Genomic DNA, 27,797 nt, shown 5'->3' on the forward strand with positions numbered 1-27,797 from the left:
TCTATGGTCTTGCTTTCCTCCTAATTTCCCAACAGGTTCTAGAGCTTTCACTGCTCACAAGTACCGAAGTTGTAATCCACCAAGGACTTTAATACTCCTAAAAGTATTTATCACAGTTACCAGTATGTCACTCTTCCATGTAAAAGACTTCAGGGAGGTTTTCAGAAGAAGTAATCTGACTGAAATCACCATTTTTGAAGACCAATTATTTTACAAGTTGCCAACATCACCAAAGGCATTGTAAAAGAGAACACATGTTAATTTCAAAACCATCTCTAACCAAAAATGTAAAGAGCATGATCAACTAAAACTAAAAAGAACAAGGGCTTTAAAACTAAATAGACATGAATTTAAATCCTGCTCCTTGGCAAGTTACTTGAACTCTCTGAGCATATCTATTTAATGGAGAGAAAAACCCTACCTAATCAGTAGAGTATTTGTGACACGTAAGAGAGAGGTGTGTGTGTGTGTTTATCTCAGTATGTACTTATATATAAATATATTAAGTGCCCCATACAGCATCTAGAAGTAGCATATACAAGACCCACCTATATGATGCCTATAAGAGACTCAATTCAGGGGCGCCTGGGTGGCTCAGTGGGTTAAAGCCTCTGCCTTCGGCTCATGTCATGATCCCAGGGTCCTGGGATCAAGCCCTGCATTGGGGTCTCTGCTCAGCAGGGAGACTGCTTCCCCCTCTTTCTCTCTGCCTGCCTCTCTGCCTACTTGTGATCTCTGTCAAATAAATAAATAAAATCTTAAAAAAAAAAAAAGAGAGACTCATTTCAGACCTAGAGTCATGCAGAGTGAAAGTGATGGAATGGAAAAGCATTTCCCATGCAAACTAAAGTGTAAAGAAACCTGGTGTAACAATACTTACATCAGACAAAATAGATGTAAAACATTAAAACAAAGACTGTAACAAGAAACAAAGATATTATATAATTAATAAAGAGGATAATTCAGGGTCGCCTGAGTGGCTCAGCTGGTTAAGCGGCTGCCTTTGGCTCGGGTCATGATCCCTGAGTCCTGGGATTGAGCCCTGCATTGTGCTCCCAGCACGGTGGAGAGCCTGCTTTCCCCCCCACCTCTACCTGCCTCTCTGCCTACTTGTGCTCGCTCTGTCAAATAAATAAATAAAATATTTTTAAAAAGATATTTAAAAAGAGGACAATCCAACAAAATGATATAACAATTATAATTATGTATGCACCCAATATGGGAGTACCCAAGTACATAACAGCTAATAACAGGCATAAAGAAAGTAATGGATATGGGGCGCCTAGTGGCTCAGTGGGTTAAAGCCTCTGCCTTCGGCTCAGGTCATGATCCCAGTGTCCTGGGATCAAGCCCTGCATCGGGCTCTCTGCTCGGCGGGGAGTCTGCTTCCTCCTCTCTCTCTCTGCCTGCTTCTCTGCCTACTTGTGATCTCTGACTGTCAAATAAATAAATAAAATCTTAAAAAAAAAAAAAAAGAAAGTAATGGATAGTAATACAGTAATAGTAGAGGACTCCCCACTTATATCAATGGACAGATCAACCAGACAGAAAATCAGCAAGGAAACAGGGCTTTGAATGACACAGTACACCAGAGAAATTTAAAATAGATATTTAGAACATTCCATCCTAAAATAGCAGAATACACATTTTTCTCAACTAAACATGGAATATTCTCCAGAATAGATCATATATTAGGCTACAAAACAAGGATCAACAAATTTAAAAAGATCAAAGTCATACCATGCATTTTTTCTGACCACAATGCTATGAAACTAGAAATCAACCACAAGAAAAAAAATCTGTAAAAAATACAAATACATGGAGGTTAAATAACATACTACTAAACAGTGAATGGATCAACTGAGAAATTAAAGAGAAAGTGAAAAAATACATGGAGACAAATGAAAATGAAAACACAATTGTCTAAACCTTTGGGATGCAGCAGAAGATGTTCTAAGAGGGAGATTTATAAAAATACAGGCCTACCTCAAGAAGGAAAAAAAAAATGTCAAAAAACAATCAGACTTCACACCTAAAGGAGTAGAAAAAAAACAAACAAAACCCAAAATCAGTAGGAGAAAGGAAATAACAAAGATTAGAGAAGAAATAAAGTAGAAACTAAAAAAACAATAGAATACATCAGTGAAACCAGGAGCTGCTTCTTTGAAAAGATCAACAAATTGATAAATCAAAAAACTGATACATCTTGGCCAGACTCATCAAAAAAAAAAAAAAAGAGAGAGAGAGAGCGAGCGAGAACTCAAAATCATTAAGGAAAAAGAATAACAAATAACAAACCAACATGACAGAAATATACACCATTATAAGAGATTATGAAAAATTATATACCAAAAAACTAGACAACCTAGAAGAAATGGAAAAATCCCTAGATACATATAACTCCCAAAACTAAATAAGAAATAGAAAATTTGAACAAACTGATACCAGCAACAGAATTGAATCAGTAATCAAAAACCCCCCAAAAAACAGAAGTCCAGGATCAGATGGCTTCACAGGAGAATTCCACCAAATATTTAAAGAAGAGGTAATACCTATTTTTCTCAAACTATTATTGCAAAACACTGAAGAGGAAGGAAAATTTCCAAATTCATTCTATGAGGTCAGCATCACCCTGATACCAAAACCAGATAAAGACAGCACTAAAAAAGAGAAATAAATACTGACCAATATCCCTGATGAACATAGATGCAAAAATTCTCAATAAAATACTAGCAAACCAAACTAAAAACATTAAAAAGATCATTCACCACAATTAACTGGGATTTATTCTTGGGTTGCAAAGGTGGTTCAATATTCGCAGCAAATCAATCAACACGACATAGCACATTAGCAAGAGAAATGATAAAAACCTTATGACCATTTCAGTAGATTCAGAAAAAGCATCTGATAAGGTATAACATCCATTCATGATAAAAACCCTCAAAAAAGTATGTTTAAAGGGAACACAGCCCAACATAATAAAAGCCATATATGAAAACCCACAACTAATATCACACTTAATGGTGAAAAACTGAGAGATTTTTCCGTAAGATCAGGAAAAAGGGATGCCCACTCTCACTTTCATTCGACATAGGACTGGAAGTCCTAGCCACAGCAATTAGACAACAAAAAGAAAGGAATAGCATCCACATAGGAAAGAAATAAATAAAAATTTCAATAACTAAGGTGAGATGATACTATATATAAAAAACCCTAAAGAGTCCACCAAAAAACTACTAAAACAGTAAATAACTTCAGTAAAGTTGCGGGATACAAAATCAATATACAGAAATCAGTTGCATTTCTATAAGCTTATAATGAAGCAGCCAAAAGAGAAATTAAGAAATAATCCCATTTACAACTGCACCAGAAAGAATAAAATACCTAGGAATAAACTTTGCCAAGAAGGTCAAAGACGTGTTCTCTGAAAAATGTAACAAAATGATTAGAAATTGAAAATTACACAAACAAATGGAAAGATAATTCCATGCTCATCGATTGTTAAGAAAAAATACTGTTAAAATACCCATACCACCCAAAGCAATCTGCAGATTCAACACAAACCCTATCAAAATACCAACAGCATTTTTCACAGAACTAAAACAAAAAAATCCTAAAATTTGTATGGAACAAAGACCCCAAATATCCAAAGCAATCTTGAAAAAGATAAACAAAACTGAAGGTATCACAATCCCAGATTTTAACATCCACTCCAAAGCTGTAGTACTCAGAACAGTATGGTACTGACACAAAAACAGACACAGGTAAAGGAATAAAAGTGGACCACTTTCTTACACAATACACAAAAATAAACTCAAAATGAATTAAAGACCCAAATATAAGACTTGAAACCATAAAAATCATAGAAGAGAGCAAGGCAGAAATCTCTCTGACACCAGTCATAACATTTTTCTAGGTATGTCTCCTAAGGCAAGGGAAGAAAAGCAGATATAAATTACTGTGACTACATCAATCTAAAAATATTTGGTACACAAAGGAACAATCAACAAAATTAAAAAACAATCTATTGAGTGGGAAAAGGTACTTGCAAATGATGTATTTCACAAAGGGCTAGCACTCAAAATATAAAAAGAACTTCTACAACTCAACACCAAAAACCCAAATTATTCAATTAAAAATTGGCAGAAGACATAAACAGATTTCTCCAAAGAAGACATACAGACGGCCAAAAGACACCTAAAAAGATGTTCCACATCACTAATCATCAGGGAAATGCAAATTAAAGGCATAATGAGATATCTTTTACACATGTCAAAATGGCTAAAATCAAAAACACAAGAAAATATGATGGTGAGGATGTCAAGAAAGGGAACCCTTGTGCAATGTTGGTGAGAATGCCAACTGGTACATTCACTGTGGAAAACAGTACAGATGTTCCCCAAAGTTAAAATCAGAATTATCATTCGATCCAGTAACTCCACTACAAGTATTTAATCAAAAAGATACAAAAACAGCAATACGAAAAGATATATGCACTACTATATTGATTGCAGTACTACTGTCAAACTATGGAAGCAGCCCAAGGGTCTAAAGGCCCACTGATCAATGAATGGATAGAGATATGTGTGTGTGTGTGTGTGTGTGTGTGTGTGTGTGTGTGACAGAGAGGGAGAGAGAGAGAGAGAGAGAGAGATGCAGTATTACTCAGCCATAAAAAAGAATGAAATCTTGCCATTTGCAACAACATAGATGGATCTAGAGAGTATAATGCTAAGTGAAATAAGTCAGAGAAAGACAAATACCATATGATTTCACTCATGTGGGGAATTTAAGGGGAAAAAAAAGAATACAGAAAAAAGAAAAAAAAAAAAAGACAAACGAAAACCAGACTCTAAACTATAGAACTCCAGAAGGGAGTTCAGGGGGTTTGGGTGAAACAGATGAAGGGGATTAAAAGTGTATTTATCACGATGAGGACTGAGTAATGTGTAAAATTGTTGAGTAACTATTTTGTACACTTGAAACTAATACAACACTGTATGTTAACTATATTGGAATTAAAATAAAATTATAAAAAAAGAACCTCTAAGGATGGGGACCCAGAAGTATATTTTTAACAAGTGCCCCAGGCCACTGTCATAACACAGAAGATTCACTGGATGGGACCATTGTTAGGATTTCTTTCAACTCTGAAACTATTCATTCTCATGACCTAAGAATTTTAGTTAGCTCCATTTTTCTGTGAAGAGAACTAAATTTTAAAATAAAGGCAATGATACTGTCTAAGAACCTACAATTTGGCTGGTGCTACATTTAGGGTCTTACACACATTGCCTTCTTTTCCTGCACAATAATCCTTTACGGCCAGTATTATTATCATCACCAAAGTATGCATAGATTCGAAGTTGGAACTCTGTACAAACTTCTAACTGTAGGAGTAGTAAGTTTAGAGGATGTAATGTTTAGCATGGTGACTATAGTTAACAGCACAAAAGCTGTCAAGAGGGTAGATTTTAAATGTTCTCATCACAAGGGTACCTGGGTAGCTCGGGTGGTTAAGCACTGGACCCTTGATTTCAGCTCAGGTCATGATCTTATGGTTGTGGGATCAAGTCCTGAGTCAGCCTCCTCAGATTCTCTTTCTCCCTCTCCTTCTGCCCACCACCCCTCCCTGCTCTCTAAATCTCTGTCTCTCTAAAATAAATAAATAAATCTTTAAAAATAAATAAAGGTTCTCATCACACACACACACAGAAAAATTAACTTTGTGATGTAACAGATGTGATCACTAACCTTATTATGGTAGTCCTTTTTTCATATATACATAGGTAAAATAACTACATTGTATACCTTAAATTCATTCACACAGTGTTATAGGTCTACTGTAATTCAGTAATGCTGGGGAAAAAAAGTTGGGACTATTGTACAGTATCTTATCTTCATAAAAAAGAGATTACTGTTTTAGGAACTGTTTCTTCATCCTCTTTGAATCACTGAGTATCTCCTACCATGAACATTAATTATCTGACGTTATCATGATAATACAAAAACAGTAAGGGGAGACTGGGTGGTTCAGTCAGTTTAGCATCTGACTCTTGGTTTCAGCTCAGGTCGTGATCTTATAAGTTGTGAGACTGAGCCCCTCAGTGAGCACTGCATTGGGGGGGGGGGTTCAGCCTGGGATTCTCTCTCTTCCTGTCCCTCTGCACCGCTCCCCAAACTGTACTCTCTCGTGTGCATGCACACTCTCTAAAATAAATAAAACTTAAAAAAAAACAAAAAACAAAAAGTAAGGTTCATCTCAAGAACTCTTTGACTTCCTTTTCTCACCTATTTAAAATTTACTCTTCTTACATTTTATAGGTTTTGTAAAACAATTTAAATCCTTTGTGTGTAGTAGGGAATAAATCAGATATAAATAAAACAACAAACAAAAACCACAAAAATAGATACAATTTTGGTAGTCATTGCAGATTAACCTCCATGGAGACTACAATTTCACTTTAATAGCAAAGTATTATCATTAAAATTTGAGTTTTTGCCAGTCTAAAAGGAAAGAACTAAAATCTCAGTATAGTTTTCATTTTCATTTCCTTTATTAAAAATGAGAATATGAATCCTATTAAATGTGTAATGGCCTTCTGTATGTGAACTCTCTGCCCTTGTCCTTCACCCAGTTTTCTAAGTGGTTCTCCTATCTAGATTCTAAGAACTCTTTATATAGAAAGATTACCACTTGGGGCTTATACACTGTAAAAACATTTTCCCAGGGTATTATTTTAAACTTTCCTTATGGTGGTGTTTTTGTTTCCTTGTTCCTTTGTTTTTGTTTTATTTTGTTTACCATAAGAGTTTGTTAGGGGTTTTATGTTGGATTTTTGTTTGGTTTGACTGTCAAATTTACTTTATGGCTCTTGGATTTTAAATCATAACTAGAAAGATCTTCTCGACAAATATAAAGGAACTCATTCATGTTTTCTTATGTAAAGTTGTAGCTTTAGTTTTTTACATTAATATGTCTAATATACTTGAGATATAAATTCAAATTTGTCTTTAAATAGTTGTCTAATGACTCAGCACCATTTACTAGTCTTTGTATCTTCATCATACATAAATTCCTGTGTGGATGTAGATCTATTTCTGATTCTTTATTTTACTCCTCTTTTCTTTTTATGTGCCAGTAATACACTGTTTTAATTACTGAAATTTCACAGTATTTTTGCAAATCTGGTAGGGCTAGCTTCATCCCCACTGTCCTTTTTCAGTTTTCAACCACTTACTGTTCATTTTCTTCCATTTGAACTCCAGATTCTGCTACCTAGTTCCACATACTGCCCTTTACCAAAAACAAAATAATAAGAGTGCCATTTTTTATTGGGATTGTATTATTTTACAGAGCAACTTTGAAAGAATTGACATTAGGACAGGGAATATTAGCCAAGAATATATTTGCCTTTCCCTTTGTGCAAGTAAGATCTGATGTACTTTTGAAAAAAAAATATTTTATGTACTTTTGGACATTTTTAAAGTTCTGAAAGCATAGTTTTTTTAAAGGGTCTGCAGAGGTACTTTTTCAAATTGCTGTTTCAAATGGAGTCCTAGCTTTCTTCATATTGTCTAATTGGAAGCTATAAGTATATATGAAGCTTACTGATTCCTGTATATTAACTTAAACACAGGTCCAATTACCTAAAATCCAATGTTCCAAATTTGATATCATAATTAAGACTCAACAATTAGCACTTGTACAATGCTTCATAGTGTACAAAACTCACACATTGTAATTTGTATTCATTTTTTCAAAGTTATATGAATTTGCTGATATACTTATGTGTAATGAATGAAGGCTGAAGCATGAAAATGATCATATAACTTCACTGAGAACTCATGAAATAGCATTACATTATCATGAAAACAAAAACAATGTCCAGGATAAGGATTGTATTAGGTGATCAAATCACACAGTACACATTTGACTAACATCATTGTTCAAAGAAACGACATCTCAATAATTTTTACATTTCAGCTATAAAATGAATAAGGTCTCAGGATTGAATGTAAAGAAATAAAAAATACATTTTTACAAACAAGGGAAGTTACTTTATTAAAATCACTGAATGTATTCAATGTAATCAGGTTTTACAGTTCAGCAGTCATTTTTCATTAAATATAATAGAGCTGGAATATACATGCTCTGAAAAGCTATACAGTAATCAATATAATTTTATTTTAGCATTATAGGACAATATTTAGGCACGCAAAGTACATTCTTCTTAAGTTCAATTAGCCAACATACAATACATTATTAGTTTTTGATGTAGTGTTCAATGATTCATTAGTTGTACGTAATACCCAGTAATTTCTGACACAAAATCTAAGCATTCATGTAATTCCCCAGTCATAGAACTTAAAATGTAAAACACAGAGCTCCTCATTTCATCTCCAAACCCATTAAATATACTCTAAATATACAGTATTTTCGTTGCATGGAAATACAGAAATGATCTCTTTATCCTTATAAGGTACTATCATGCTCTTTGTAGAGAATTCTTTGGTTCAACAGAACCCAGATTATGAATCAGTATGCCACGGTGAAAATACTACTGACCTTCCCCCTCCCATCCCAGATTTTAAAATACTCAATAAAGTGAATTATTATCATCTATCATCTTCATAAAGAAAATTATCTGTCATCTGTCTTATTTAAAGAGATCTCATTAGGTATTTTTACAATGGTCATTTCTTAATGCTGATGTACCTTGAAATGAAATATACTTTCAAATAAAAATTATTTTTGAACATATTCCTAAAATTCAGATTCAGGCTACTATTAAACTGCCTAAGAAACTTACAGCTGTTTTCAAATTAGAAAATGTTAATTTCTTTTTGGTAAGGGGAACAGAGTGAAGCCATTTGCTATGACTTATTATAAACCTTAGTTTTCCATTTATAATTTATGATATTACTTTCTCAACTTTAGGATAAAACTTTTCTCAATAAAATTTTTGGTGAAATACATGGCCAAATTCATATTTATAATCCTTATTTTCTCTGGTAAGATTATTTTAAACTAAAAGCAAGGACACAAAAATGACTTCAGTATTTATCATATCAAAATAGAATGTTGCTCTGCAAAGACAAAGGTGAAATGATTTACCTTTATCCAATAAACTGCTAATGTCTAAACTATCTTATTATGCACAGACTCAAAATATTGTGTAAAAAGTAAAAAAATTATCATTTACATCACACGGTCCTCCTTTGCCTATATAGAACCCACATGATCTGATTTTCCAAGGGTATTGTAATAGTAAAAGAGATTTTAAAAAATCACTTACAGATTCAAACAGCTTACAATTTGGAAGAAACATGAGTATTCGATGTGATTCACTGTGTTCAAAAGGAATATATGAAATCTTCATAGAAGTATTTACAGGATTTTGATAATAAACTTCCTAACTGAAACTGATGAAAGTATGTCCACCTTAGTTTTCTGAACTGCACAGTGCCACATGCTGAGGCACTGTGGAGTTTAGAAAACTAAGGTGAGTAACAGATAAATTTTTTACTTTCTCTTTTTTTCCAATCTAATAATGAAAGCACATAAAAAACAGCTATGCTATAGAAGTCTATGAAAGACTATGAACCAAGGATTATGAGAATTCTGATACAGGAGAAAAGGAATAGAAGAATCAAAAGGATTCCTAAAATTCTGATAAAACCAACCTTGAAAGCAGATAAATCTTCATCTAGGGAGATGGCACACAAGGATGAGGACATATAAAAAAGTTAGACTGGAGGTATTCAACACTGTTTGATTTCTAGTTACCAATTAATCTAGAGAACATTTTTTGTTTTAAGATTTTATTTTATTTTATTTTTTTGTCAGAGAGAGACACAGCGAGAGAGGGAACAGAAGCAGGGAGCCTGACATGTGGCTTGATCCTAGAACCCCAGAATCATGATTTCCAAGCTGAAGGCAGACGCTTAATGACTGAGCCACCTAAGGTGCCCCTAGAGAACAATTCTTTAAAAAAAGTAGTAGACTTACAGGAAAATTTCAGAAGACTGAGGAATTAGTGGGTGATACGAGATTAGAGCCAGACGACAGATTAATACTGAAACACAGAGAGACAGAGAAAAGACTAAGAGACATGGAGAAGACCAAGCAGAGACATTAAGGAGAGAACAAGAGACAGAACAGTCAGATAGCATGAGAGATAGTGAAGCACTCAGACTGAAAGATAACAACAGATGCTGAGAAGGAAGAGTGAGCAGAACAGAGTCAGAGACAGAAAAAGACAAAAGGACACATATAAGAAAGAGAAAGTAAAAGTATAATCACTTTGTCGGTGTTGGGTAAAGAGGCTGTGTGAAGGTCTATAGACAAAGATAAAAAAAGCTAACTGAGAGGGAAAAAGGAAGACATCAGCAAGAGAGAAGACCAATGTGACTAACGAAGCAACATTCCAGAAAAGGTGGGGAGGAAGGGTTCAAGAAACAGTATGAGTCAATACTCACAAGGTTGTTTAAAACAAAAAGTAAGAATGCTGAGGGGCGCCTGGGTGGCTCAGTGGGTTAAGCATCTGCCTTTGGCTAAGGTCATGACCTTAAGGTCCTGGAATTGAGCCCCAAATCAGGCTCCCTGCTCAGTGGGGAGTCTGTTTCTCCCTCTCCCTTGCCCATCCCCTCTGCTTATGTTCTTTCTCTCTCACACACTCTCTTAAATAAAAAAGTAAGAATGCTGAAAAAACATACAATAAATAAACATTAATCAAGGTAAATAATAAAGTAAAGGTCAGATGCTGCAATTCAATGGAACACTACCAAGCAAAGAAAAAGCTCGATAAATATTTTTTTAAAAAAAGCAGTATTTGTCAATCAGTATCAACCTCAGCTTCAGTGTAGTTCTGCTGAGCTATCATCAGTCTAAATGCAAAGAAGATATGCTCATTACATTTGTAGCCTTAGATTTCAACTGTCTACTTAACCATCCACAATTGTGGATGTGATTGTGTGGCTACCTCATCATTCAGCTAATCAAAGTTAAGTGCTGTATTCAGCAAACACTTCCTTCTCCCTTATCCCCCAAATCCAGCCATTCTTCATATAGCAGCAAAAGTGGTTTTTGCCCCTGTCTCTTTAAAACTGAGATATATATTAGTTTCAGGATTACAACATAATGATTTGATGTTTTTATATGCTGCAAAATGACCTCCATAATAAATCTAGTTAACACCTATCACTATACAGTTACATATATTTTCTTGTGATAACTTTTACTCTTTCTGCAACTTTCAAATATACAATATAGCATTTTAAATTATAATCACCATTCTGTACATTACATCCCCATGACTTATTTTAAAACTGAGAGTTTGTACCTTTTGACACATTTCATCTACTTTGCTCACTTTCCACCCTCTCCCTCTGGCAACCACCACCTATCAGCCATAGCTATGACTTTTATTGTTTTTGGATTCCACATATAAGTCAGATCACTAAGTATTTTTCTTTCTATGAATTATTTCACTTAGCATAATGCCTTCAAGGTTTATCCATGTTGTTACAAATGGCAAGAGTTCCTTCCTTTTTATGGCTGAAGACTACTCGATTGTATATACACACACATTTTCTTTATCCATTCATCCACTGATGGAACTGGTTGCTTTCATGTCTTGACTATTGTAAATAATGCTGCAATAAACATGGGGGTGCATTTATCTTTTCAAATGTTTTCATTTTCTGTGGATAAATATCTGAAAATGGAACTGCTGGATCACACGGTAATTCTATTTTTAATTTTTGAAGATCCCCCATACTGTTTTCCATAGTGACTGCATAAATTTACATTCCCAAAAACCAGGCACAAGGATTCCTTTTCACTACACCCTCAACAACACTTGTTATTTCTTGTCTTTTTAATAATAGCCATTCTGACAGGTGTGTGGTGATATCTCATTGTGGTTTTGATTGGCATTTCCCTGATGACTGGTGATGTTGAGCATTTTTTCATGTACTATTGGCCACTCGTATTCCTTTTTGGAAAAATGTCTATACAAATCTTCTGTCCATTTTTTAAAAGATTTTATTTATTTATTTAACAGACAGAGATCACAAGTAGGCAGAGAGGCAGGCAGAGAGAGGGGAGGAAGCAGGCTCCCCGCTGAGCAGAGCCTGATGTGCGGCTCGACCCCAGGACCCTGGGATCATAACCCGAGCCAAAGACAGAGGCTTAACCCACTGAGCCATCCAGGAGCCCCTGTTCTGTCCATTTTTTAATTGCACTTTTTTGTTTTGTTTTGCTATTGAGTTTTTTAAAATATTTATTTATTTATTTGAGAGAAAGAGAGAAAATGAGAGAGACTACGCACAGGGGCAGAGGCAGAGGGAGAAGCAGACCCCTACTGAGCAGGGACCCTGGGATCATGACCTGAGCCAAAGGCAGCGGCTTAACCAACTGAGCCACCCAAGCACTGCTCCTACTGAGTTCTTTATACTTTTTGGATATTAAACCCTTATTGGATATGTGCTTTATAAATACTTTCTCCCACCAATAGTTACTGCCCATGTTTTCTTCTAGGAATTTTATGCTTTTGGGTCTTATGTTGAAGTCTTTAATTAATTTAGAGTCAGTTTTTGTGTATGGTGTTAAGGCAGTGGTCTAATTTCATTCTTTTATATGTGACTGTCCAGTTTTCCCAACATTTGTTGGAAGAGACTATCCTTTCTCCATTATATAGAATAACTGATCATATATGCATGGGTTTATTCCTGGGCTCTCTACCAAACTGATTTTTTGAAATGTGAAAAGATCCCTTCAGTGGCTTCCTTCTGTATTTAGGATATAATCTAAACTTTTAACCCAGAGACCAATAAGGCTCTAATTCTGACTCCTGCTCTTTCTCTCTCTCTTTCTCTCCAATTGCATCTCTAGCTACTTTACATACTACTTACTATCAGTCCAGTCAGACTGGTGTTCTTCCAGTTGTTTCAGTTCACCAAGCTTCTAAGTCACTTTGAAGACTACAAATGCAGGTCCTGCTACCAGGAATAATCATCCCCTATTCCATTCTTTCTGTTTCTTCAGATCTCAGCTTGAATTTCACTTCCTCAATGAAAACTTCCTTAATATCCCTTCATCCAAACTGAAGAAAACTGGGCTCCTTCCTATGGAATCTCATAAGCATTCTGTGTTCTTCATTCATAGCATTTAATCATAATTTGGTATTATTTATTGGTGTACTTTTTTGTTCAATGTCTAACTCCCCTAGAAGGGTACCCTATTGTAGGCACCAAGAGGACAGAGACAGCTAAATCTCCAAGTGCCTTGTAACAACACTTTAAGAACATTCTGCTTTTTGATAAAAGAGTGGAAAAAAATATCCAAAGAATGGCTAAGAAATCTAAACAAAGTACCATCTCCAGAAAACCGAGCAATGTGTTAGTAATTAGAAGGGACATTATAAAACTCGGCAATCAAATTAACTCAAAAATTAGTCGAGTTCCTATTATATACCACTGTAGTGGATGCTGAGGATGCAGTTACAAACAACAGTCTATGCTCAATAAATCGAAATTGTTTAAGAACACAAAACCTGAAATATAAACTCCTTAAAGTCTCAAAAAATAAATACTTGTTGGCTTTAACAGACAATTCTATTGGTGGGACCAGCCCAAAGTATTCTGTTTTCAGTTGTTTACCAAAATGTTAGTGAAAATTATTAATTTAGTGAAAGGGAGAAATCACTATTCCAAGCTTCAATTTCCAGATTAGGAGATCTAGGGGAATGAGTCTTTATGCCAGAAAATTTATTAACAGTAGCAGCAGCAAAGATAATGACACTCACATGGGTTTTTGTGAAAGTTAGTAAAGGGAAACCTAAATAAAATGGAGTCTGGAGGTTCTGCAGGGGTTAGCTCTTATGCCCTACCACTCGCAGCTAATAGCAGACCCAAGAGGAAGAGACAGACTTGACCTTACAAGGACTTGACCTTGCATGTAGATACTACTCTACTAGTTCAGCTGAGGAACAGATGCTTTTTTATTCCCCCCATGTACCCTTGCCTTCAGCAGCTCTACCAATGAGAAGCCACAACACTTCAAATCCTCAGTTTACCCCAATGAACTTTTAGTTCCTACCAGCCTACCCAACTTACCCTTTTTCTCCTTAAAAAAAGCACATCTCTCCTTTGTTCTTTCTTTCTGACTTGTCTATGGTTTTGTTTTGCCTTACCTTGTCTGTCCAGGACTGTAGGTTTTTTAATTCCCAAATAAACCCATATTTTGCTGGCAAAATAACTGGCATGTCTATTTTTAAGGTTAACATTTCCTTGGACAACCAAGTTAATGTCCATGTACTACTGCTAAACTAGTCGTAATATATTTCAAAATAAGACACTGAGAGTTAACAAAATAGAGGCTCTTTTTACACTGTAGAGCAGGGGGGACTAAGGGCAAGAGATTTAACTTGCTTTGCTCCTTCAGACAAATAATTTCATCTCTCTGGGTCACACTTTCCACAACTTTAAGATCAGAGGTTTGGGCCATATCCTCTGTAAGAATTCCTGGACCTCTAGTAATATCTCACAATACAATTATGTGGGAAAATAAACATGAAACTAAAATGCTCCCTGGTGCTAGAAAGATAACAAATAAAGTAAGTATTTTTCCTTTAAGAAATATTCAAAATCAAATATTCAAACATGATAAAGATGTTCTATACTGAACAAAAGTGACAAAATTGAAATTTTACTCATTCTTTCTTGCATTAAAATATCTGACATTAAATTTCAACCAGTCAATAATGATGCTCACCGATACTGATATGTCCTCGTTTTTTCTCTTAACACTGGAGTCAAACAAGACATTTCTTCCCCGTCTTTCACAGTCTTGATATACAATCAGTCGAATTTGACTTGGATCAAACTCTGGCAAAGGCCAACTTTAAAGAAAAATAAAGGCCCATTAGTTACTCTAGAAAATATTCTACATAAATTCCTAGAAATAAAACCTAATAAAATAAAACCCTAAGTTGTATTACTACTAAAGAATATACGGAAGTACTTTTTATAAATTATCACATTTAGGACTAAAAACTCATATAGCAATGATATTCTAAATTAAAAAGTAAAAATAAAAGTTGTAGCAAGTGTATACAATATAGTCAACCCATTTGAATCTAAAAATGGTTAACCTAATAAAAATATGTGACTATATTTAATACAATGAAAATACACATTGCTTCATGGCATGAACCCAGATGGCATAATATTAATCCATATTTTTAGACAGTTTTGATTCTTTATATAGAAACATAAAAAAGAAACAGCTTTCAGATTAAATAATAGCAGCTAAAGTATTTGTAAAACAAAAACAAGTAAAAAAAAAAGTGATGAATGACTAAATGCAGTGGAAATTCTCACATAAAGCTGGTGTGAGTAAAAACTGGCTCACTCTTTTTAGAGAATAGTTTTTTAAATCTATATAATAAATAGACAAAATCTAATATAACTGATTTTTAAGTTGTATTTTTAATATATTTTAATTATATATTAATATTTTAAATATTAACTAATTATATAATTAATACAATTATATAATTAATTATATTAATATAATTATGATAAATATAATTATATTAATTAATTTAATATATTTTTAAAGTTATCCATTCCATTCCATTCCATTGTATCAGAATCTTCACAGAAGTACTGTTACTGTTATGGAAACATTACAAATGGTTCATCAACAGTAGAATGGATAAATATGTTATGGTATATTCAGACTACAAATATATATATTCAGACGTAACAAATACAATGAACGAACTTCAAATATACACAAAAATGCAGACTGACCCTGACCAAAAGAAATCTGACAATGACATACTCTCACATACACAAGACACATACGCACCCAGAGTTACTATATTTTTCCACTTATACAAAGCTTTAAATCAGGTAAAGTTTATTAAGGCTGAGATACATATTTAGTTTTTAAAGCTATAAGGAAAACAAAGGAAGTGATGGGTTTCCAAAGTCTGAAGAGTGGTTACCTCTGGGATAATGTTGGGAGTGATGACGGCATAATCAAGAAAGAACACAGCAGGTAGACCAGGGCACTGACTATGTACTATTTTTAGCCTGGACAATACTTACCTCAATACTCACTTCCGATGGTCAAAACAAGCCACTGAATTTGTTTTATGTATTTTTACATAGGCATTCTTTGTCACAATCAAAAAAAAATTAATGAAGTGACTAAGATCAGGGAGAGAAAGAGAAAACAAAGAACTGTATGGTGGAGACACTAACCCAGTGAGCTGAGCACACTACAACTGATGGAACAGTGTTAACAAATAGGAGAACGGCCATTCCAGGAGCTCTTTGCTGTTAGTTATGTCAGGCTAAATAGTCAATTACTCACAATCCATCAGTTAACAATTCTTGATTGGGTTCCTTCACCTCCTTAAGAGAATCTTTTTTTTTTTAAAGATTTTATTTATTTATTTGACAGAGAGAGAGATCATAAGTAGGCAGAGAGGCAGGCAGAGAGAGAGGGGAAAGCAGACTCCCCACGGAGCAGAGAGCCTGATGTGGGCCTCGATCCCAGGACCCTGAGACAATGACCTGAGCTGAAGGCAGTGGCTTAACCCACTGAGCCACCCAGACGCCCCTCCTTAAGAGAATCTTAACCTTAACTTCATCAATGCATCGTAAGTGACCCTAATTCGCAACATAAAACGTCTTCATTCCAAATTCTTGACAGTAATTGGAATTTTAGTTTTCTCCTGTCTAATCCTTAGTAAATGTCTGTGTAAATGATTTACTAAACTGTAGCTAGCTGTTGTGTGAAGGAAACTATAAAAGAACACACCAATAGAAAATGAAAATCAAAGAAGTCTTAAGGAAACTAGAAAGAAGAGCATTTTAGACAGGAAGAAATACCATGGCAGTCACTGAAAGCATCCACTAGCTTCAATGATTTCAAAGAAATCATTGGTGACCATGGCAAGGACTCTTCTAAGGAATAGAAAGTACAATGGGTCAGACTGCAGAGGAAAGAGAAAAATAGTGAATTTAAGACAAGTGTCAAGGAAAGAAAGAAAGAAAAGGAATCATGGAGTGACAGCTATTTTGCTATAAAAAAGGACCATCTGAACATATTTACATAATGATGACAAAGATTATGAAGGGGAAGGGAGATGGTGACTGACAAAGCACAGGCTCTGAAGAAGCGGAATTGAATAGGTATAAAGTACAGGCGAAAGGATTAATTTCAAAGAGAAGAAAGGATAATTCCTGCACTAGGATGGAAAGAGGCAAAGAAGGAAATGGATACAGAAAGAACTGTAGATATTAAGGTAAAATGCTAAGAAAATTCATGCTAAGAGCTCTATTTTCTTTGGAAAGTAGATGAAGAGAAATAAAGGAAAGGCTGTGAAATGCGGGAAAGCAGAGTGAAAATGAGAACAGTGATACGGGGAAAATATACACTGACTGGGAAACATAAGGTTTCTTGGCAATGCTGGAAGTCTACATGTTTAAGACTACGAATATGTACCAGCCAGAACTACACAGTTGGGTCATTTTCTCTAGCAAACATTCCTCTTCAATTTGGATGAGACAGCCAATGTAAGGAGTTTGATAGGGAGATAAGACAAAAGCAAAGGGGAGCCTTGGAAATAGAGCAAAAGACAAAAATATAGGTGGAACAAAGGACAGGAGAATCTACACTATTCAGATAAGAAAGTGAGGAGGGGGAAGCTAACAGATGGGAAGACAATGGGGGGTCAAAGTGCTGAAATAACCTCAAGAGCTATAGTGGGGAGGCAGGGAAGTAAGATTTTATTTAGAGGCAGAAAAGTTCCCTCTTTCATTCATTCAATAGAGACAGTGCCTACCATGTACCAAGTACTGGTTAGGGTGAGGTAAGTAAGAACCTGCTTTGGAAGCAAGAAACAGTAGTACTAAAGTAAAGAAATAGACAGACATGATAATTTCAGGTAAGCAGCTGATGAAATAAAGAAACCAAAATAGGGAATCAAAGAGCTGTGACAGATGTGGTAGTTAAGAGGATGGTGGGGCTCCTGGGTGGCTCAGCGGGTTAAGCCTCTGCCTTCGGCTTGGGTCATGGTCTCAGGGTCCTGGGATCGAGCCCCACATTGGGCTCTCTGCTCAGCAGGGAGCCTGTTTCCCCCTCTCTCTCTGCCTGCCTCTCTGCCTACTTGTGACCTCTCTGTCAAATAAATAAATAAATAAATCTTAAAAAAAAAAAAAGAGGATGGTGTGTGAGTCAGCAAGGTATACTCATTTTTGTAAGTGACTATACATGCAAAATTTTCTGAAAAAAAGGAAAACTTAGGCTTTGCTGGATGTGAGGTATTCCAAAAGACCTTGAATAAGTAGTGGCCACCATCTCATTTATCGAACCCCCTGGGATCGCCACGACACACAAAGAGTAACAGCTAAATTCCTTTGTACAGATGCAGAAATATTCATAATCTAGCCCTAATCTACCCTCCCAGACTTACTTCACCTTACTTGTAATATCAACATAGTCATCTTCTCAAAGGTGCAAAGACATACCAATTCCACAGTTCCACACCCTTGTGTGAGCCACTACTTCTACCTGAAATACCCTCAATCACCTTGGCAAAACTCCCATTCATTTTTAAAGATCTAGTTTAAATCTCATCTCCATGGAAGGCTTTACTAATTCTTCCAGCAGTTAGTTGCTGACTTCTGAGATTACACTTACTTTAGGTTATAAATCTAATAGTAATTTTCACACTGTACTTTGTTTACACGCAGTTTCCTCCACTAGAAAGAAAAGCTCCCTATAGCCAAAGTTCACTCATCTTTGAATTCCTAGATCTGAGCACATTAAATAAGTAAAACTACATAAGCCCAAGTAAAGGTTAACACTATAGGAACGAAATAATTATTTTATGAGTACATAAATTGAATTATCATAGTCCACAAACGGAAAAAAAAAAAAACACCTTTCTTTAAAAAGCTAAAAAGGCATGTCCATCAACTGAAGAATAAATTTTAAGAAGTGGTATAAAAATGTCATAAAGCTATAAAATGAATATTATATGACTATGAAAAGGATATAAACTACAGTATGGATGAACCCTGACAACGTAACACTAAGTGAAAAAAGCCAGACACAAAAGACCGCATTACCATATGACCCCATTTATATATCTATCCAGAATTAACAAATTCACTGTAACAGAAAGTAAATTAGTGGCTGCTCAAGAGGGGATGGGGGAGTAGAGAGAGCATTTACAGCAATTAATGGGGTTTCTTTTAGGGGTCATAAAATGCTTTGGAATTAGGTTGTGGTGATGGTTATACAATTTTGTGACTATACTGAAAAACCACTAAATTGCACACTTTAAAAGGGTGAATTTTATAGTAGGGGAAATACATCTCAACAATAATAAAAAAGTTAGGACACTTTTCTCCCAAACTTACAAGTATTCTCTGTTAATTCAAAATAAGACTGTATGTAAATGCTAAATTATAAAGCTTATACAAATTAATGTAGAAATCTCTGCAACCTTGTGGTACACAAAGATTTCTTAAACAAGACCCAAGTTACCAAATATGAAAGAAAAAACTGATACATTTGACTACATCAAGATTTAAAACCTGCATATCAAAAGAGATAGTTAAAAAAAAAAAAGGCCAGCCATAAACTGGAAGAAATTATTTGAAATGTGGATAACTGACAAGAGGATTTGTAAACAGCCTGTACAGAGAACTCCTATAAGGCAATAAAAGAATACAATTTTAAAATGGGATTAAAAGACTGCAACATTCCACATAAGGATATATGTGAATGATGAATGATGAATGAATGAAAACACATGGAAAAGATGCTATCACTATCAGTCATCAGAGAAATGCAAATTAAAATGCTCCCACAACCACTAAAATAACTAAAATTAAAAGAATACACCAGTTGATGGTAAAAATATGAAGCACTTGGAATTCTCATATATTGTTGGTAGGAGTTTGAAAGGAATATAACCATACTATAAAATTATCTGGCAGCTATGGCCCAGCAATTATTCTCATAAGGGATTTCATAACAGAAATAAAAATATATGTTCACAGAAATGTCCTCTCCAGCTTTATTCACAATAGAAAAAAAAATGGGATAAGCTTAAATGACCATTAATGGGAGAATGGATAAACAATACTATATACACTCCTACAATGAAATACATCTCAAAAATAACAAGGAATGAACCACTGAAAACACAGTAACAAAGATGAACTCTAAAATACTGTTGAGTGAGAAAATCCACACACAAAAGCATACATACTGGTAATTTCATGTATATGTAGTTCTAGAACAGGTAAAATTCATGCAGGTTGATAGAAATCAAAACAGTGGTTGGCCAGAGGTGGAGGATGAGGGGAATGGATTAGAAAAGTATATGAAGGAACTTTGTGGAGTAAATGAAATATTCTAGATCTTCATTGAGGTTCCAGTGAAACAGGTGTATGTATACATTTTTCAAAATTCATCAAATTGTACACTTACGGTTGTGCCTTTTATGTGAATTGTTCTTCAACTTTTAAAAAGGAGAGAATTAAAAAAATGATACAAATAAATTTAAAAATTAAAAAGGAGAAGACTATAGGAAAAAAATTACACTATATGTAACCAAACTATGTATTTACATTACAGACATCTCATTTAAACAGAGATATTAAACATTTACCACATTCAAAGCACAATACTAGCTGCTGGGAATATTTCTGTTATCACATTCTTTATCTATATATTCTTTTGCTGACTTCAAAGCATTTATTCAGGGGTGCTTGGGCAGCTCAGTTGTTAAGCAGTTGCCTTCGACTCGGGTCATAATCCCAGGGTCCTGGAATCGAGCCCCGCGTCAAGCTCCCTGCTCGGCAGGAAGCCTGCTTCTCCCTCTCCACTCCCCCTGCTTGTGTTCCCTCTCTCGCTGTGTCTCTGTCAAATAATTAAATAAAATCTTAAAAAAAAAAGGCATTTATTCAGCATGAAAACAAGACTACAATGAGAAGACTGAATCTAACAGAAAAATAATCAATTTATTAATGTGATACTGTCTATGACCAAGGCACACTTACAATCTAGACAGGAGGTTTGCATAGGGAGTTCAGTGAGGACTCACTAAAGAGTAATAATAAATGATACGGGAGCGCCTGGGTGGCTCAATGGGTTAAAGCCTCTGCCTTCGGCTCAGGTCATGATCCCAGGGTCCTGGGTTTGAGTCCTGCATGCACTCCCCCTGCTCTGCAGGGAGCCTGCTTCTCCTTCTTCCACTCCCCCTGCTTGTGTTCCTTCTCTTGCTCTCTCTCTCTGTCACATAAATAAATAAAATCTTTAAAAATAAAATAAACTGAACCAAAGAACAGCAGTGAAGACAGAAAGAAAGTGACAGAGCAGGGTATTATTTAGGAGACAGAGATAGGACCTGACAGCCTGTAGATGGGGAATGAGGGAAGACGATGGCTGACTCTCACATTTCCAATCTCATGAAAATAAATACCATTAACCAATGTGGAGAATACAGGGGGAAAGCAAATTTGAGATAAGGGCATTAACAGAGTTGAAGGGGCCTGAAACACAGCTTCAGAAAAGGTGAAAAAGACTGATGAAAAAATGTTCTGGAGGATAGGGGAAAAAACTGAGAGTAGAGTTATAGACACAGTTATTGACACATAGTTGGCAGTAATATCATTTAGGGAGAACATATTAATTGAAGAGAGAAAAGAAAGACCGATAAACTAGAATTTTAGGACACAGCAATATTTTAAGGACAGAGAGAAAAGCAGCAGAGGGTAAGTAAAGACAGACCACTAGAAAGAGAAAACCCTTGGTAAAATGTTATTTCAAAAGTTAAGGAAGATTAAAAAAAAAAAAAAAAGCCGAAGAAAGGAATACTGTGCGCAGTGTCAAAGGCCAAAATTTATAAAGACTAAAAGTGTCCAGGGGATATGGCAATCTGGGAAACCTTGGTACTCTTGCAAGAACCATTTCAGGAGAGAGGTAGGGTGGGGGTAGTCACATAGCAATGGCAAAGGCATGAAGGGAAAAGAGCTGACAGAGTAAAGTAGCGCTATTTGGAAAGGTTTCCCTGTGAAATGGGGAGATAAAGGGATAATGTGACCATATAATTCACCAATTAAATTGCAGAGTTCTGCAAGTAAAGGGGGACCTTAAACACACAGGAGTAAACTGAGATTTTCTTGGGCAACCAAGGTCTATGGTCACTCCAGACACGCAGAAGAAGCTACAAGAGGCATTTTCTTCAAGGAAAAAGACAAACATATACAGACAGAAATATACAGATACATCTTCATACATATTTATATATATAGTCTTTCATTTTATCTACCTATCTATCCAAAAAGGGTACTTAAATGTATGTATTTCTAAACTGATGGGAAAGTATCAGATAAACAGTCTAAAAGCAACCAGAGACAATTGTTGGACTAAGATCCCAGACAAGTTGGGACACAGTACCCTGGGTAAGGCTAATGAACTATGAAATGCACTTGCTGAGGCAGGAAAAAGAAGATCTACAAATGAAAACTACTGCAGATTTTCTCTACTACTGCAGGTTCTCAGGTTGGAGAGAAGAAACAGCATTTACACTTGATCATTTGTGTTTTTTTATGAAAACTAGAAATCATGCATGTATCTAAGAATATATGAAATGTGTGGCCTGAACTCAGGTATAGGTGAGAGATAAAATTCTGATAAAGTCATCGAAGAAAATGTGGAAAAGTGCTAACCTAAGGAAAGCATAAGCATAAGCCAAAGTACTCTCAAGCCAGCTAAGCTGAAACTCATAAATCTGTGATAGGACTAATTTTCTATCCTATCACAAGGGAACACAGGCATAGAAGAGGCAAAAGTAGACAGTGTATTTAAATTTTCTGAGTAGCTGCAATGGAAAAACAGGGGAAAGGCTATTAAGAGTGATACACAGAAAGGAGGTCTGGACATATTAGCACAGGACACATGGTCAGGATGGAGGTGATAGGAAAAAAGGGAGAGGAAAAACAAACAAACAATAGTCTTAATGAAGCTAGAGAGTAAGCTTATATGAAAGATCAAAGGATATGAAGTTGTGGTCAAAATGGGAGGCTCCCAGAAAGAGAAGAGAGTCAGCTCATATTTAGGCTCAAGGTCTAGTCAAGAACAGATCAAGGTAGAGAGCAAGAGAATGTACTGTGAAGCCAGGTTAGATGTGTGGGTTGCACAAGAGGATGGTACAAGTAATCTGGAAGGAAACACTATCACCTAAGTGTCAAAGTTCTTGAAGAACACTAGGGAGCCATCTGGTAGAAGGTCAACAGTGGATGCCAACAACAAAATAGAGCAAAGTGTGGTTCTATGGCAAAGGCCTCAGAAGAGGTTTTCATAAGAGGACAAGAACAGTTTCCAAGCAACAGTAGGGGCCAACTTTCTACAGCCAGTGTTGCGAAGTGTGTGAAAAAAGCATCCTGTCCTGAAAGGGCAAAAGGAGGAATTATGGCCTGTGAAGGCAAAAAGGTGGAGAAATTGTGAAGAAAGTGAAAACATAAGGAAGGAATTCTGAATGGTGCACAGAAAAGGCAGCACAGACATTATTAGATGAGGGAGGCAAAGTTGGAGACATGAAGAAGGCTCAAGACCTGCAGGCCTCAGACTGTGGGATATGCCTTAATAAGAACAGAGACAGAAATAACATAGTTTTATATTTAAATAGAAATGAGTGAAGTTGATTTGGTTTGACAAGAGAAATCCTTACAGTCAGTCACTGTTTAGGAAGGGAACAAGGGAAGGGAAGGGAAGGGAAGGGAAAGGAAAAGGGAGGGAGGGAGGGTGGGGAGGGAAGGAAAGAAGGCGAAAAGCTAGTCAAAAGTTTTCTGGGATGAGATCTGTCCTTCTGAAGAGTATGTCCCTGAAATGGAGGGGGTTTTGACTGCCTTTGTCTTATGGAAAAGAGTTGTGAATCCTGAAATTTGGAGAAATGTTAAATTGAAACTGACTAAAGAGATATTACCAAAAAGTTGCCTGACAAATTACCTCTGTTTGAAATATACTAGGAGGCATGCCTGGGTGGCTTTTGGCCTTTTAAGCTTTGGGCTCAGGTAAATATGTTGGGGTCCTGGGATCCAGCACAGCAGGAAGTCTGCTTGTCCCGCTCCCTCTGCCCCTTCCCCTGCTTTTGTTGTCTCTGTCTCTCTCCCTCAAATAAATAAAACCTTAAAAAAAATAGGCGGAAGAAAGATACCAGGAGAAAATGATATTAAACAACAAGAATAACCCCAAAGGGACTCCTTTAACAGGCAAACAATTTAAAATGGTAATAGTAACCTTAAATTTATTCATTTTTCAAATGAAAGAAATGGAAAAAACAAAAAACAGAAAAATGACTTGCCAAAAGTCACTTTTCTGGTTAGGCTGGCTGGTCGTTCCCCTTCCTTTCACTCATCTCTATCTTCGACTGGTATTCACTGCCACTCATCACTCAAACAGTATGGCATAATCCTTTATTATACCAAAACCTCATCTTCTGATATCTAATCCATCAGGATTTCTACTTCATCGGGTTGCCTCTTTTTGTCAAAATTTAACTGAAAACATAACTAAGCCAAATCATTAACAGTGGTAAGCACACCATCACCATTCACAAAAATTATCTATATACTACAGCAAATCTTCCCTTAACATTAAGCTACTGTGTTCAGCTTATTAAACATTAGTAAGAAAACTCCTCAGTGAAGAACCAGAACTATTTTAAAACTCTACACAGATGTTATTTATAGTTTATGTCAGCTTATCTGCTCTGCATGTTTTTTTATCTGACACCTTCAAAGAATGCTAATAGAAACTAAACATGCTAGAAAAGATAATTCCCTTAACACACTGACACTGCAGCTCAGAAGACCATGAAAATTCCTGTTAACACATTACTGGCTGTTAAATTAGGGCTAAATCATGCATTCTCAATGACAGCAAGATGGCTTCCAAAGAGGGTTAAGGGGAAGGAGACAAAACAGTATTAGATATTACAATGGGTATGGCCCTTTGGAGGACCACTACATAAGCAAATAACAGGTATATCTATGGTATTAAAATTTCATTGGATGGGGTGGCAATTAAGGAAAAAGATGTCTAAAAAAGACTCCTTAGGGGTACGAAAATGTAAAAAAAAAAAAAAAAAAAAAAGTTGAGAAGTGCCAGGCTAAATGCTAGTTTGTATGTCCAAACACTAATGGACTATCACACTTAAAGGTAATACCTACATAATTCACCTTTTTTTCTATTTGATCAATTTTTTGTACCTCAGCAACTGAATTTCATTGACTTGTAGATAAACACCAACAAGTCATTTCTCTTCCTCTACTCCTACTTTCAACTTATCTAGACATTTTCACTTCTACTTAGCATCAAACGGCCTGAGATAACATCTTAGTGTAGAGTATACTTACCAAATATGAAGATTTTAAGTTCATTTATTCAATAATTTCTTGCATGCAATGCCTACACTATGTACCTGCTACTATACTAGTTGTTTCTTCTTGAGCCTTATCCATCAATGTCGTCTCACTGAAATGGAAGCATGAAGGTGATGAAAACTAACACCGGGAAACAATACAAATCTTATGCTCCTGCAAGAAATGGAAAGAGGAGGCAGCCAAGTTTCAAAATCTACATATGCAGAATTAAAGAAATTGTCCCCACCACTAGAAAACATTCTGAGATTGGTTAAAAAAAATTATTGTAGAATAAAGTGAAGAATGAGTGAAGGAAAGGCAGGAGAGAGAAAAGAATCCCAAATTAGGTTAAAGAGATAAACAGAAAGCTTTCTCAACATAACAACATGCCAAGAAGTGGTCACCATCAGAACCTCAAACCGTAATAGCCAAAAGCACCATATTCAATTTGAGAAATATATTCTGTACATGGGACAAGTGATCTGAATATTTTAAAAGCCTGTACACAGACTGGGCTTTAGAGAAATCTGCTGCTAACTAGTCAATGTTTAATGACATAACATTCACCATTCCCTTTAAAACACAGTGACCAGGAAAGAAATAACAATTGTATTCATATATAGGTCTTAAGCTAAAAATAAAATGTTACAACTTGTCCAAGTTTTTAATTTCTCACTTTAATTAACTTCTTCTGCTAATCTGGAAGTCCCAACTGTATCAGACAAGAGAGCATCTTATTCTCCTTTTGATATATTTACTGTGCATTTAAAAAAAATAGTAATGGTGAACACATGGGCTATATCAGCTATTCCCAGTAATTTCTAGCAAAAGGACATCTTTTGAATATTTTTTAAAAATTTGGTATCCAATATCAGAAAATATTACTGAAGGCTACTATGAATTCAATACAGTATTAATCAAAAGAACATTTATATACTTGAGAAAAACAGAACTACATATTCATCAATTATTTACTCAGTTTATATAACACGTTTTTATAAAGTCAAGGACCTAATTCAGTAACACTATTACAACTAAGGGGTTGAAAAGACCTAATATAAGGATATATATAAAATTAGATGGACCTAATTCAATAACTCTACTACATCTCAGGGGTTGAAACACCTAACATAAGGATATATACAAAATTAGATGAATCATATATAGAACATTATAGGAAATATAAAATACATATGAAAATTACATTGTAGTAAGTTTTTAAAGCATGAAATATAATTAAGATAAAATATTCAGAGTACCACTGCATTTCTGCTAAGAGTCACACATTAAAGAACTGCTTAAAATAAATTTTCTTTAGCAAGCAGGATCATCAGTGACAAGGTGCAATTACTGTACCATTTTCGCTTTTCAAAAGAATTCAAACCGATTTTGCAAACAGTGAAAATTCCTCCCAGATTGACAACTTAATAATTTTTGTTTGTTTTTTCATGTTTTCAGTATCTTACAACTATAAAGAGAAGCTGAGAGAGATAGACAGGGAATATAATGGAACTTTAATTAATTTCCTGAACTGTGAATGAAAGAAATACCATTTTAATTCAGGAAGCTTGTGTTTCTTTTTTTTTTTTTTTTAATTCCAATATACTTAACACACAGGGTCATGTTAGTTTCAGGCGTACAATAGAGTAATTCAACAATTCCATGTATCACCCAAGGCTCATCACAAGTGCACTCCTTAATGCTCATTTCACCCAGGAAGTTATATGTTTCTTATTACTTCTCTACGGAATTAAAATTCTCTAACCTGACAGAAAATAATCCCAGGATTTATTGGTTAATCTCAGTTCCAAAAAATGAGTTATCAGTTTAGGACTTTTCCTATCCGAAAAGTCTTGATTTTTATATAAGCTGTTTACATTTCTCCAACTACATCTTAATAAACTGAATATTATAATACTAGATAACCTTTAACCTATGTATCTTTAGTCATACTGAATTGAATCATACCCAGAATAATGATGAAATCCTAATGACTGTCATTTACATTTTAAGGACAAGTATAATCAGCTACTTGGCTGTATATTATCATCATTTAAACAAACCAGATTTTTCATATGAAAAAAATATATAAAGTAAAAATATAAACTATTACCGACATTAAAAACCCCCAAATCAGGGCACCTGGGTGGCCCTGATTTGGGGTTAAAGCCTCTGCCTTTGGCTCAGGTCATGATCCCAGCATCCTGGGATATAGCCCCCCATCAGGTTCTCTGCTGGGTGGAGAGCCTGCTTCCCCCCCTCTCTCTGCCTGCCTCTCTACCTACTTGTGATCTTTAATTTAATAAATTAAAAAAAAAAATCTTGTGATCTTT

General features: G+C 35.3%; 1 protein-coding gene across 3 annotated transcripts in view; it reads right to left on the reverse strand.

The window, feature by feature from the left end:
• The window catches only part of FNIP1 (folliculin interacting protein 1), a 153,246-nt gene that overhangs the window by 79,447 nt on the left and 46,002 nt on the right, over positions 1-27,797 (reverse strand). For all 3 annotated transcript variants that reach the window (XM_032837635.1, XM_032837636.1, XM_032837634.1), the window contains exon 2: positions 14,780-14,906. In XM_032837635.1, coding sequence (XP_032693526.1) covers positions 14,780-14,906 — 127 coding nt within the window. The remainder of the gene's footprint in view (positions 1-14,779; positions 14,907-27,797) is intronic.

Source organism: Lontra canadensis, unplaced genomic scaffold (genome assembly GCF_010015895.1).
Source record: "Lontra canadensis isolate GAN:19392208 unplaced genomic scaffold, GSC_riverotter_1.0 scaffold99, whole genome shotgun sequence".
NCBI classification, from domain to species: domain Eukaryota; kingdom Metazoa; phylum Chordata; class Mammalia; order Carnivora; family Mustelidae; genus Lontra; species Lontra canadensis.